Genomic DNA, 14,463 nt, shown 5'->3' with positions numbered 1-14,463 from the left:
TTATATTTATTATATATTTCGGTTACAGTTTGAACTACTTATGATCTAGAAACAAAATTACATTAATATTAGATATTATTATGTTCAATCCTTAGCTATAAAAATAGAACATTTTATTAACTTAAAACTCAAAATATTTGCAATTTTCCTGATTTTGACCAATTTTGTTAAGACGTTGAATTTTCTCTAATAACTTTTTATGAACAATGTTTTACATTTACATTTATTAATACCTGCAGAACACATAATTTTTACAAGTAACTTTTAAATATTGTATTCCATTAATTATCATAATTAATTAAAATAGTTAAATTACATTTATTAAAATATTTAAATTATGAAGTATTTTAGTTAAATAATAATAATAGTAATTGGTATTTATCGTAATCGTATCAAGTTCGTACACTCAAATACTTCACAACAGTGATTAGAAACAGTGATTAGAATTTACATACCTATATTTCAAAATAACAAGCAATATTTAAAGTATTAGTTACCTACCTAAAACAATTAATATATTTTATTAAATCCGTAGGTATCTTGCAACAGGGGAATCGTTTAGATCACTGTCGTTTGCATTTAGGATTTCACATAGCTATATCAGTCTAATTGTCAAAAAAACACTGTCAGCTTTAAAAAAACATTTAACACCTATATTTCTTCCTGATATATCAACCGTAGATTTTAATGTCAAAGCTTTAGAATTTTGAACAAAATGGAATTTTCCAAACTGTATTTTGGCAATTGACGGAAAACATGTTAGAATAAGAAGTCCAAATAACACTGGATCACTTTTTTTCAATTATAAAGATTATTTTTCAATTGTACTGCTGGCTATGGTTGACGCCAACTACAAATTTATTGCTGTAGACATTGGTTCGTTTGAGAGAAGGTGACAGTGGAATATTTTTAAAGTCGAACATGGGTAAAAAAATATTAGATGGGTCATTTGGTTTTCCAGAAGCAAAACAATTACCAGGGTCATCGACAATTTTATCTCATGTTATTGTGGGGATGAAGCCTTTAGGCTTCACACTCATATAATGAAACCATATACAAGACAAGCTCAAAAGATGATAAGACAAAGTCTATTTTAATTATAGATTAAGTCGTGCCAGACGAGTGACGGAAAATGCGTTTGGTTTATTGAGTCAGGTTTTTCGCGTCTTTTATCAGCCTATAAACATTGAACCATCGACATGTGATGACCTAATTACAGTAGCTTGCTGTCTGCATAACATGCTAAGAGATGCATATTTAGAAGAAAACGGACGAGCATTTAGAGAATTTGACTCAAGAGAACCAGTACCAATTAACAATATAATACCAATTGCAAGAGGAGGTGGTTTTGCAAACGCTGAAGGATTTGACGTCAGAGAAGCATATAAACTTTTTTTTAATAATGAAGGCGCTGTTTCGTGGCAGAATAACCCATAAGTTATTTATATTAAGATATTATTTAACTTTATATTTAAATATCAAATAATAAAACGAAAAAACTTTATATGTATTAAAATTAAAAACAATATTCCTTATACTATATGACATTATTTAATATTATGTATACTTTTATTTCATTAAATATTAAAAACACCTGTTAATTAATAATTATAATAATATACATACATATATTTAGATATAGTTATAGTTGGTTATTGTACATAAATGGCTCAAATCCTTGAGAAGTAGCTGATGATGAATTGAGGCTTGGCGATGGTGTACTCGAAAGTGACATAATATTGTTGTAATCTGTAGACCTAGAGGGTGTTTGAAACATCATTTGAGTGGGTATTTGGAACATCGGTTGAGTGGGTTGTGCTCCAGTGTTATGTAGGTATTTATCTTCGAGCTGTGCAACTAAAGATAGAATACTAAGTTTAGCTTCACTTTTGCCTCTGGGAGGTAGCTTCTTCACTGAAATTGCAATGCTCTTAAAAAATAAATCTATCTCGTCAGTAGATGATTCTCTGCCCAAAATTGCTTCGTTTTGAGCTTGTATGCTATTTATTATTGCTGTTCTGTCGTTCATTCTTTTAACGTACTCTAATTTTGCATGCTTGCCTCTAGATCTTTTCCCTTATATGACCTCTTCAGCTGTTTCTTCAGTTGATTCATTCAATGGATCTCCGGTATTATCTTATTAACCTTTTAAATAAATAAATCAGTCAATAAATTGACTCAAATGTTATTTATACGTTATTTATTTTAAATTAACTCAAATAAAGTGTAATACTTATAACCAATAAACAATTAGCATATTATATGTATCTAACGACAAAAATCGAAATCTTTCGATTATGGGTTTGGCTGGCAAAATAGTCGGTAACAACAACTGTTTTTTGACAATATAAAAAATTAATTTCCAAAATAGAACGGGCTGATGCAATGGTAAGTGATGAAAACAGTTTTTTAATCATAAAAAATTGTAACAATTTTAATATTATATTTATTTTAAGTAATATATTAATGCAAATTTAAAATTTCTGATGATATCAAAAAATGATATTACTCTTTACAGTGTTACAGGCCGTTACAGTACATTTTATTGCAAAAAAACACTATTCGTATCAAAAATCGCAAAATTTCCATTGTAGGCCAGGCTGGCGCAACGTCAGGAAAGGAAAACGGTTTTTTAACCATAAAAAATTGTCGTGCAAATTCATGCGAATGGCGTGCTAAATATTGGAATAGCCAAAATCTCAAAATTCGCGAAATTTTTATAATGGGCCGGGCTGGCGCAACGGCAAATCACGTAAACGGTTTTTTTAACCATAAAAAATTGTCGTGCGAATTCTGGCGATAGTCGTGCAAATTCATGCAAATGGCGAGCTAAATATTGATATATATTTGTATATTCGATATCTATATTTTTTCTATTGGGCCGGGCTAGCGCAACGTTGCTCCAGCCCGCTCATCAAATTTTGGATTTAACCGTAAACCAATATCATGCAAATTCTAATTTTAGTCATGCAAATTCATGCTAATTACATGCTAAATATTGGTGCAAACATTTTTCAATATTTCAAAATAGGCCGGGCTGGTGCAATGTACGTAGTCGGCACGCAGCGTTCAGTACTTGCGACTAGTCGTTGCGGCCAGCCGCAGATAGGAAACCGTACCTTAACGCGGCGACGACAAATACCACGACACTGAGATAATACCGTATCACAACAATAATATAGATATCTGTGGTTTCATATTATGATATTGTAATCACTAAACTATGATATCAAAAAATTGTAAAATATGTTAATGATCAAACTTTGATTATAATTTGATTGTGATATCATCATAGATATTAAAGAATGGATAGGCCATCGCTATATTAATCGTATAGAGGGAAGTGTGCCGGAATGGGGAAGAGAGAAAGACAGATTTTATTAATGCCTCTGACTCTAGCAGAGGTCTTATCATAAATTATATTTTGTGATTATTATCATTGATGGATGTATAGATAATTAATAGATATTGGAATTTATAAATTATTAAAATATTATTATTATAAAATGTAATATGTTTATTGTATAATATTATAAATAATTTTTAAATAATTAATCCTAATTCTGTTAAGACCTCTATAACCTCAAAATTATTTCTAATTCATGCCCGTATGATAAGCACAAATGGCCTATCCATTCTTTAATATCTATGGATATCATAGATATTGTGGTGATTACGACGTGTTATCACCACTTACGCTAGCGCGTCCGCCGTATTATAATTGTCGTCACTATTTTGTTTTCCGTTCCTAACGCCGATGTATTTTTATTGTATTATGTTGTAAACGTTTATTTGTTATATTGTATTTTTTCGTATCGTCTTTGATCGCGCCACGACGCGCCATCTTAACTTTTTCTCCCGCCTCGCGCGCTAACGTTTTCCGCCGTTACGGGCTCCAAGCTTTTTCTCGCTCGCCTCGAGTCCTCACTCCTGTTTTCGCGATTCGACACGACGCATTACAACCTTAAGCCCTCTCGCTTTAAACTTGTCACGCGTTTTATTTTTTCTTGTCCGTTACGACATTTTGTATTTTTGTTCCGCCGACAATCGTCCGTTTACATTTTTTTTCTACTTAATTATTATTTTTTGTTTTGTCAAATAAAATACGTTAAGTACGTCGTTTTCTACAAAACGTTGGTTTCCTTTTTTTTCTTTTACATAATTTGTAAAAATATACCTTCTCCTGTCGGAGTCAGCTAAAGTGTTTAGACCTACCTTAACGAGGTAGCTAAAATATCAAAGTCCACTACTGTCCAAAGTCCATAATCCGTATTCGTGTTGTAATAGTAAGTAGTATTGGCAGGTACCAAACTATAAGATATTATTACCTTGGGTCGAACGATAACAATTATTATTTGACTATGGGTCTTTACAAACAATAATTGTGTTTTAAATTTTAATCAATGTAATTAGCCGTAATAACCTGTGAGACACTGAGAATGAACACTTGAAAACCTCAAACCACCTAATTTTGAGCAGCTATAACTCTCTAACGATTAAATGGAAACTAATAATTAAAATGTTAATAAATAAAAAAAATAGCCCTATTATTATATGACATTTAAAATATAGGTTGCCATTTGAAAATCAATAGTTGATAGAGGTTTCACTATTAAATATAAGCGTAAAAAAAATAAAAATATTTATAATTTTAGAAAAGCATAAAACTAAACATTTTAAAAAAAAATTGAAAAAAGTCAAAAATTTTTGAAATAACGAGTGTTCAATGATAAAAGAATCACCCTGTATATAAAAAATAATGTACCGAAATCGAAAAACATGATTATAATACACACTTTAAAGCGTAAAAATGTAAAGTTTGCGTTTAAAGAAGTTATTATAATAATAATTTAAATAATTATATATATATAAGTATATATTGTAAATTTGGCTACACAGACGTATTACGTACACTTTAAAATTTTCAAAATTAGAAATATATCGCGTTTTATTAGTTTTATGTTAATAAATATAATAATAATTTTATATAAAAGACAAATACAAGTTTAATATACTACTGAGTACTGAGTTCTTGGAAGTAGCTTGATATTTTAGATATTTATAAGCTATAGTAGGTACTATACAATTGTATGTCAGAAAATTAAAATTAGTCAATTTTTAACAAACAATTGTTCATTTCATGTAAAGTGAACTAGTAGTATTTACTTAGTACTTGTCTCTTCTCTATAACAGAGCTTTTTTTTAAGATCGTATAATATGCGCGTTGTATTTGTGACTTTCTAGTGTCTATTGTCTTATTTAATTGTGGTTTTGAGAAATATAATAAAATGGCACCAAAAAAACAAAGAACTCGGGTACATAAACCATCTCAGCTGTTAAAGAAATCTAATTATGGGCGGTGGTCATTTGGGCGAAGGTAATAATTTTTACCAAAAAAATAATAATCCGTTTAGGCAACCATCATTTGTACCATTTGGGCGAGTGAAATTATTTTTACCTGTGCGAGGTAAAAACCAGGTGACAAATACTCTGATGATATTATTGCAATATTGCTAATCGTTATTAATCACTATTATCGAAAATAAAATTACGATTCAGACACGCTGTCCAAATTGTACATAATAACACTGTAGTATGCTATGTGTAGTGTCTTGAATAATACTTTCACGTGTACGATTATTTAAAAATTAATTCTAACAATATTAGTCAGTTGTAAGTTTTTATATTTTCTTACATTTATAATGGATTTTAAAATTGAACATATTTTAACTACGAAAAGAGGTAAAATATGTATAGTTATCGAACAGTACAAATACACAGAATCAAATATTCTTCAAAAAGAAACAATTCGATTTCGTTATACAAACAAAAAATGTAAAGTAAGTGTCTTAATTGATAGTAATGTAAAAAATATATTAGAGATGACAACACATTTACATAATCATGATCCGAGTACAAAAAGATCTTTAGCTATAGATATAATTCGAAGTTCTTCTAAAAAAAGCTACTGAACAAACACATGAAAAACCTAATACAATTATTAGGAAAGAATTATTAGTAGATAAATCAGGGCTTCAGAATGAACTTAACTATTCTGATATTAATTGAATTAGGCGATCTATTTATCGTAGTCGTAAACAACAGTACCCAGTATTACCAAAATCGCAAAAAGAATCATTTGATCAATTATATGATATGCAATCAACAATTGAATACAATGATCAACAATTTTGTTTTGTAAATCAACAAAAGTCAATTGTTATTATAACTTTTCGTGAAAATTTACAACTCCTGTATAAATCTAAAAATGTCTTTGGAGACGTAACATTTTCGTATTGTCTCAAGTTTTTTTGTCAACTATATACATTACAAGTCTATACTTACAATTATTATGTACCAGTAGCATATATATTTTTAACATCAAAATCAACAAACAATTATTTGAATATGTGGTTTGAAATATCTAAGTTATGTAATGAACTAATTGGCAAAATCCTTCATGTAGATTTTTTTCATTCGGATTTTGAAAAAGCTGCACATTTAGCTACAACGTAAACATTTCCTAACTGTCAGTTAATAACATGTACATTTCATTTAGGCCAAATTTGGTATAGGCTGTTGCGTGCCAGTATCATGGTCATACTAACTTAGCCTTGATATCTCGTAGATATCTTATAAATATCTCATAGCCCATAACACCTCCCAACAAAAAAAAAGGTTTATGTCTGCAAGACAGAAATCTTTACAATTTTTCTTTAATGCACTCAGTTACACTTAAGGCTCGGGCACACAGAACGCGGTCTGTCGCGGCGGTCAGCGATATTTTCCCGCGGCGATAAGGCGATAAAGACGTAATACGTAATATCGTATTATCCCTGTCACACAGAGGGCGTTCTGTCGCGGTGGTACAATTTAGATCGCAACGACAGGGGATACCGTTGTACAAAATTACAAAATTACGCGCGGGCAGCTGTCGATCTATTGTAATTTATTGGTTTTTTTTATATTCTGTTAAAAACTTTAAACTTATAAAGTAGTTATATCATATTTTTAAAATGGCTGAAGAAACTGAAATGCTCATCGAACAAGTAAGAAAGTATGTGTACTTATTCGACACATCTAATGAACATTATAAAAATGTAGTAAAAAAAGCCGAAGCATGGAATAAAATATCCGAAGAACTGGGTATAACCGGTAAGTATATAGTATATACTTTATAGTAGTAACTAGAAATAGTAACATAGGTATAGTAAAATATAATAGATTTAATAGAATTGACTTCTATAATTATAGTCTTTATGTATTAAATATTTAAGTATCTAATTTATAATAATTATTCACTATTTATTTATTGTATCACAAATAAATCATCTATTATGTTCTGTGCTATACTAGTATACTAGTATGTAATAATAATACAGTATTATATATTATACATTATTAAGTTTAATTAGTAGGCACCTACTAAACTAGTCTTACTATTTTATTAAATATATTATTTTTATATTATGGTGTGATTTGTGATTTGTGACGAACAATATATTTCGGCATTCAAAAATGTCATTTTATTTTAATTTTAATTTTACTATACGCTATAAATAAGAATCTGATTTTTCCATCTCAAAATAGTATAAATATACTGCCTATGTAAAAATGAATTAGAATAGTTTATTAATAAGTTTTTCTATAATAATAATACTGAATTACAATATACAGTAGACGTGGAAACAAATATGGAATATTATAATATGATTTCTGATAATAATAGTACAAAAACAAAATCAACACTATACACTATTTATTTTACTTTTAAATATACTTTATATTGAGAATAGCATATTATAATTTTAGTATCGTAATAATATTTTTTTAATTTTGAAATATTATGTATGCTGTATGGTGTAGTAAATTATCTATTGAAGTAAGCAGTAAAAAGTTCGCGGATTTCTAAGGCAGCTGCATTCGATCTCCGATTGGCCAATGCTGTGTCTAATAATGCTCGTATAGGTTGAGATTGCTCTTCACTTTCAATGGTTGGATATTCTCCGTTATTTTTTCTCATGACGAAATTGTGCAAACAACATGCTGCTTTGACAATACATTCCGCAGTTTCAACGTCTGTTTCTATAGCTCTTAAGAATACTCGCCATTTCATAGCCAATATTCCAAACGCGTTTTCAACTACACGACGTGCTCTGCTTAGTTATGCATTGAACTTTTTTTTTCTCACATCATAAATCATCCCAGCTTTGGGATAAGGTCTCATCATATAAGTTTGAAGTGCAAATCCTTCGTCACCTACAAATACATGAGGAACAGGGACGTCAGTGCCTGGTAGTGGCTTCGGAGGTAAAATAATTTTATTATTCACGTATTCCCGGTAAAAAGCTGAATTTTCAAAAATGCCACTGTCGCTATGTCTCCCATAACTGCCAATGTCAACAACCATAAATTTGTAATATGGGTCAACTACAGCAAGTAGAACAATCGAGAAAAAATTTTTATAACAAAAATAACTTGTACCGCTATTTTGTGGACATTTTAGTTTAATATGTTTGCCGTCTATGCTTCCGAGACAATTAGGAAACCCCCAAAGTTCTGAAAATCCTTCTACAGCATCTATCCATGTCTGTGTTGTAGGTTTAGGTAAATAAGTAGATTGTAGAACGTTCCCAATTTCCTGGCAAACATCTTTCACAATTTTGAAAACAGTTGATCGTCCCACTCGAAAAGAGAATGCAATAGTCTGATGACTATCACCTGTTGCCAAATATTTGAAAATTGAATACAAATCGAAAATTGATAAATAATAAATATTAGAATAGTTTTTTTGGTTATACAAAAATGTTTTATCGACACTTAAAAAAAAAAATACTTAGAAAAATTGAAAATTTTGGTTAGGTTCAACAAGTAAAAATATAGTAATATATAATATAATAAAAAATATAATCTAAAATAGTATATAATATAATATAATATCATATTATATTATATATTATATAATATACATAATATCACAGGCATGAATATATTTTTAAAAAAATGTTATGGTGTTGAGACCCCTAAATAAACAAATCAGCGATCGTTTAGCATATTTTGATGAAAACTATTCTAAACGGTGACATTAATATGTTAACCTAGGATAATTTATATCATTACATTTATTAGTGATTTATAATTGTAATAAGTTTAAAAATAATAATAATAATAATACAAATTTAAACCTTCAAATGTTTCTAAAAATATTTACGGAATATTGTTCGACTATTATAATGTTACCTAATATTTATATTAATCTTAATTTATGTTATAAACCTTATATTATATTTTATAGCCGACTCCGCAAAAAGTAAATGGAAGAATTTAAGAGATTCTTATATGAGGTACAAGAAATGCGTACAAGGAGAAACAGGACAAGCTAAAAAATATCATAAATGGCCATGGAGTAGTCATTTAGAGTTTTTGGATGACAGTATCAAATACCGTCCACAGAGTAGTAATATAACAGAAAGTGCAGAAAACATCATATCACCTCCAAAAGAGAAAACTCCACCAACAGTTAAAAATTTACAAAAAAACAATTTCTCTAGCGACGAATCTCCATCTTCTTTACGAATGCAACCACAGAAGAAAATTAAGATCCGTCCTAAGGAATCATCTGAAGTGGATACAGTGATTGAATACTTGGAAAACAAAAAAAAACCAAAAATGCATGATGGCATAGATCATTTATTTTTGAGCTATGCAGATACTTTCAAAAAGTTTCACCCAAGAACTCAAGCTGAATTGAAAATAAAGATAGCTACATTATTTGCACAAACCGAAATGAAAGAAATGCAGTATTATGAACAAAATATTTCACCTATGTATTCCGACAACTCTACTACCAATTATCAATATTATGTTGGATCACAAAGCTCTTCCAACTCGGTACACACTTATAATGTACCAAGCAGTGAGACATCATACAAATCAAGTGACACTTCATTGACTTCGGCGCGGGATTTTTATGAAAGTGCGAGTAATTATTCAATAGCTGATTTATTAGGATTACCACCTACCTCAAACTGAATAATACATTTTTTTCTTTAATACATAGGCCATAAGGTATAAGGACATACCAAACATATTTTTTCATTTAAAAAATGTGTTATACATTTTGTTTAAAAGGTTTATCTAATGTTATTTTTTTATTTTATTAATAATTAAAAACTGAATTGTTTTGTTTGAATAAACTAACTTGTAAAAGTATTGTATTAAATTTATTTATTTTATTTTTAAATTCATAAATACCTATATCCTATAATATAATAATATATTATATAATAATTATATAGGTATTATATTATAATTATTATATATTAACTTACCTCAAACAAATTGCTAATATTTCCTTTGTCTCGATTGGTTTTCTCCAGTTTGTAGGACATTTCTTAATATTTGGTTTTATTAAATTATGCAGTTCTTCAAAACACTCACGTGACATACGAAAATATTTGAAAAAACGATCTTCGTGTGACAGCAGTTCAATACACAGTCGATGGTATTCACCAAACTGTTCCCTGGTTGTATTAATTTCATGCACCCATTTTCGTTTTTTCCTTTTATTTTTAAGGGCAAGTAATAAAAGAAGTTGTTCTTCGTCAGAACTTGACATTATTTTAAAATGATGATTATAAAAAAATGAAATAAAGTGGACAGATATTATAAGCAACTGTGTACTAGATTACTAGACTGTGACTGTTGTAGGCTGTGTAGACCGCTCATAAATTTGAAATTATCGCTGCCTGTGTGACGTCATTAGATCGCTGACCGTCGCGACGATCGCGTGATCGCTGACCGCCGCGACAGACCGCGTTCTGTGTGCCCGAGCCTTTACAATTTCAGTTTTACATTGGTAACTTAATAATAATGTTAGTTATATCAAATTTAAATCAATTAAGAATACAATATTAAGTATGTTAGTATAGTATATTTTTAATATATATATATATATTTTTTTTTAATATTTAAATCTCCTTCACCTTGATTAATACAATTAAAATAATAAAATAAATTCGTAAATAACGTACGCCAATACACTAACGCGCATGGTTGAAAATTAGTTGATGTATGTACCGTTGAATTATATACAAAAAATGCATAATATGGTAACAAATGATCCCAATTATTTAAATTCTTATCCACGTAATGTCTTAAGTACTCGGCCAAAGTTCTATGTGATCTTTCGAGACCTCCATTTGTTTGTGGTCTAAAAGGACTAGTATTAACTTTATTTATTTTTAACAATTTGCAAACTTCCGTAAATGTTTTGCTAAGGAAATCCGTTCCCTGATCTGTCAATATCGTTCCCGGTATTCCATGTACACACACGAAATGTATAACAAAAGCTTCCGCGACCGTGTTTGCCTGATGGTTAGGTATTGGTACTCCTAGAGTGTATTAAGATAAGTCATCTTGCATTGTTAAAATATAATTATTACTAGACAAGGTCGTTGGTAATGGACCTACAATATCTAAAAATATTTTTTCAAATGGTTTTGTACTTGTTGATGTAATAGCCATTGGTTGCTTTACATGCCGATTTGAAATTTTATTTACTTGACACGATGTACAATTTTTTACGTACTTTTTAATATCATCTTTCATACCTTTCCATCTAAATTGCTTTTATATGCGTTTAATAGTTTTGTTAACACCTAAATGACCTCCTAGTTTAGAATCGTGAAACTGTTTAAATATAGTTACTTTCTCTTCTTCCGTATATTCTACGTTCGCACATACCATAATTTCGATCTTAGTATTACGAAATATGTATGTTAACATTGACCTTATTTTTCCCACTGTAAATCATCATTCATACCTAGTTTATTCATTGCTATTTTATCTAAATTATTTTCCTCACAAAACTGTTTCAAGTTCACTAACGCTATATACATATTCTCGTACGTTGACCTCTGACGATCTTTATTTTTCGTTACTAGAAATATTATATACCGGTCATTCTGTACTACATACGGCGTATCGCCTATCATTTTACTAACTGGTAAAAATGAAGTAATTCCAAACTTACGTCTTATTTCGTAATTTATTCCTGATGTTAAATTATATTGTTTCGCTATTTCTGTCACTATATGATACTCTACTGGCGACTACAAAAGTGTACCTATAGCTTCTTTTACATTGCTATTGGTAATTGGTATTGGTATTTAAAAAATCTGTTGATTTTTAACATGAAAATGAAGTTTGTATATATTTTTAACACATCTATTAGTCATTACTGTTACTATAAACAAAACACATCTCAGTATTCCATGGTCAGTTAATGTTAATCCAAACACCTAAATTTAGCATTAAATATGATAACATGATAGTATACTTCTATTATTCTTGCATACATGCATCTTTACAGTGTATGTGAATTCAGAGATCAAATGTAAAGAAATATACATGTGAGAAAAGGAAACAATATATCAAAAATAAAAATAAATATACAGTGGCGTGTCTAGGAATTTAAAACGGTGGGTCAGAGACATTTTGTAGAGGCCATCCTTTTTTAGAGGTCACGCAACTTTTTTAAAAGCAAGTTAATTTATTTAAACAAAAATGTCCTCATACCTCTTTAACTCGAATCATGACTTAGTGCTTTAAATAAAAAATATGTTATACCTACTCATACATGTTTTTTTGTGAAAAACAATATAAATAAATGATACAAAAGGTTATCAATTTTAAAATGTAAATAATTCTACGTCTTCTATAATTCTAACTACCTTAAAATGGTAATTATTTAAAAACCTTCATAATAAATTATGAAATTTTTAAAACCATTAATAATATATTAAGGCATTAACTACTGGTAACACTTTTTTTTTAAAGAAATAACAGTTGAACAAATAAATCGGTACCTTTATTTTCTTCTATAGAATACGTTTTTTACAAATTTTAATTCAGAGCATCTAAAAAGTTTTTCTTCTTTTCTTCATTTTGGCAAATGTTTCAATAACATTGTTGTAATCCATATCTTTAGCAACATTTCTTTCTATGTTTAAAACCGCCAAGTTAGACATCCTATCCTCAGCAATTGTAGAACGGAGGTATGTTTTTATAAGCTTCAACCTACTAAATGACCTTTCTGCAGTTGCACTACTTATAGGCAGAGTATAATATATTTTATACAATGTTGATAAATTTGGATATGAAGAAATCATATCATTTTCTATCATGAATTTTAACATATTGTTGTCAAATACTTTTTTATTTTTTATTTCTGCAATTAATTGGTTATAAATAGAACAAAACGACTTGTACTCCAAAATAAGATTTTCTTGTTCAACATCTACTTGATAAAATGTAGAAAGTTCTATAAGGGGTCCAACTAAAATTTCATTACTGGGTCTACCTTCAAAAGATTTTTTTGAATCAAGGATTTCAAATTTTCTTACAATACTAGAAAAATCTTCAAAGCGATATTTTAAAACATTGGTAAATGCATCTAAAATGACAAAATAAGTATTGATCCTAAATCGCTCATCAACTGAACTTATTGACTGAACTTCTGTACTTTCACCAAAATTGGTTTTTATTTTTTTACATCTAGGTTCATCAAACTGCTTTCTACCGTCAAATCCATTGCAAAACACTATTGCCTTTTCTTTAACTTCCATGAATACTTCAATTGTTCTCATAGAGTCAATATCAGTAAAACAAGCTTGAATCATGCTTTGAGCTGTTAATAAATTAATTGAAGAGTTCTGTAAATAATTTGATAATATGTATACTTTGTCTAAAATTGTTCTCCACATAATTAAAAAAAAACTGAATTTAAAATTTATTATATGTAAAAGTAAACCCTGAGCTTCAGAAACAGTTTATTGTTTTGTATTTCTCCTTTGCTAATTTTCTTTAATGTTTTAACAATTGCAGGTAAACTAAAATAAACTGCATCTACAGCACGTTTATGACTAGCCCACCTTGTCTCTGAAAGTTTTTTCAATGTCAAAACAATACCTTCTACTTGTTTTTTTTGTTCTTCTTCCAAAATATGCAATCTAGGCAAACTGCTAGTTAAAAAAGTATACAATGATTCTAAAGTACCAAAGAAGGAAACTGCATCGATGGAAGATTTGATAGAATCAATTAAAACTAAATTTAGATTGTGAGCACAGCAATGAATGTACAAAGAAAGGGGTGATAATTATTTGACTTTTGATTGTAGACCAGAATAACGGCCAGACATTGTACTAGCACCATCATACGACTGACCTCTACACATAGAAAAATCTAAATCAAATTTTTTTAAACATTTTTTAAGAACATCAAAAAAGTTATCTGCAGAAGCCCCTGGTAACTCTTCAAAACACAAAAAATGTTCTCTAATTATTCCACCTTGATCCACAAATCGTATACTTAAGGAAAATTGATCATCTCGACTGATATCAATAGTTGAATCAATTATGATAGAAAAATATTTTGCTATCTTTACTTCTTTCAATATTAACT

At 29.2% G+C, this 14,463-nt stretch overlaps 1 protein-coding gene across 1 annotated transcript; it reads left to right on the top strand.

Annotated features, from left to right (window-relative positions):
- Positions 1-5,288: 5,288 nt before the first annotated feature.
- Positions 5,289-10,032, top strand: LOC126553066 (uncharacterized). Its single transcript, XM_050208257.1, has 4 exons — positions 5,289-5,377; positions 6,075-6,198; positions 6,999-7,155; positions 9,296-10,032. Exons 1-4 carry the CDS (start codon positions 5,289-5,291, stop codon positions 10,030-10,032), a joined length of 1,107 nt encoding a protein of 368 aa, XP_050064214.1.
- The last annotated feature ends 4,431 nt before the right edge of the window (positions 10,033-14,463 follow it).

This window comes from Aphis gossypii, unplaced genomic scaffold, assembly GCF_020184175.1.
Source record: "Aphis gossypii isolate Hap1 unplaced genomic scaffold, ASM2018417v2 Contig00062, whole genome shotgun sequence".
Classification (NCBI taxonomy): domain Eukaryota; kingdom Metazoa; phylum Arthropoda; class Insecta; order Hemiptera; family Aphididae; genus Aphis; species Aphis gossypii.
The sequence above is the reverse complement of the archived record's forward strand: the minus strand, read 5'-3'. Positions and strand labels throughout refer to the sequence as shown.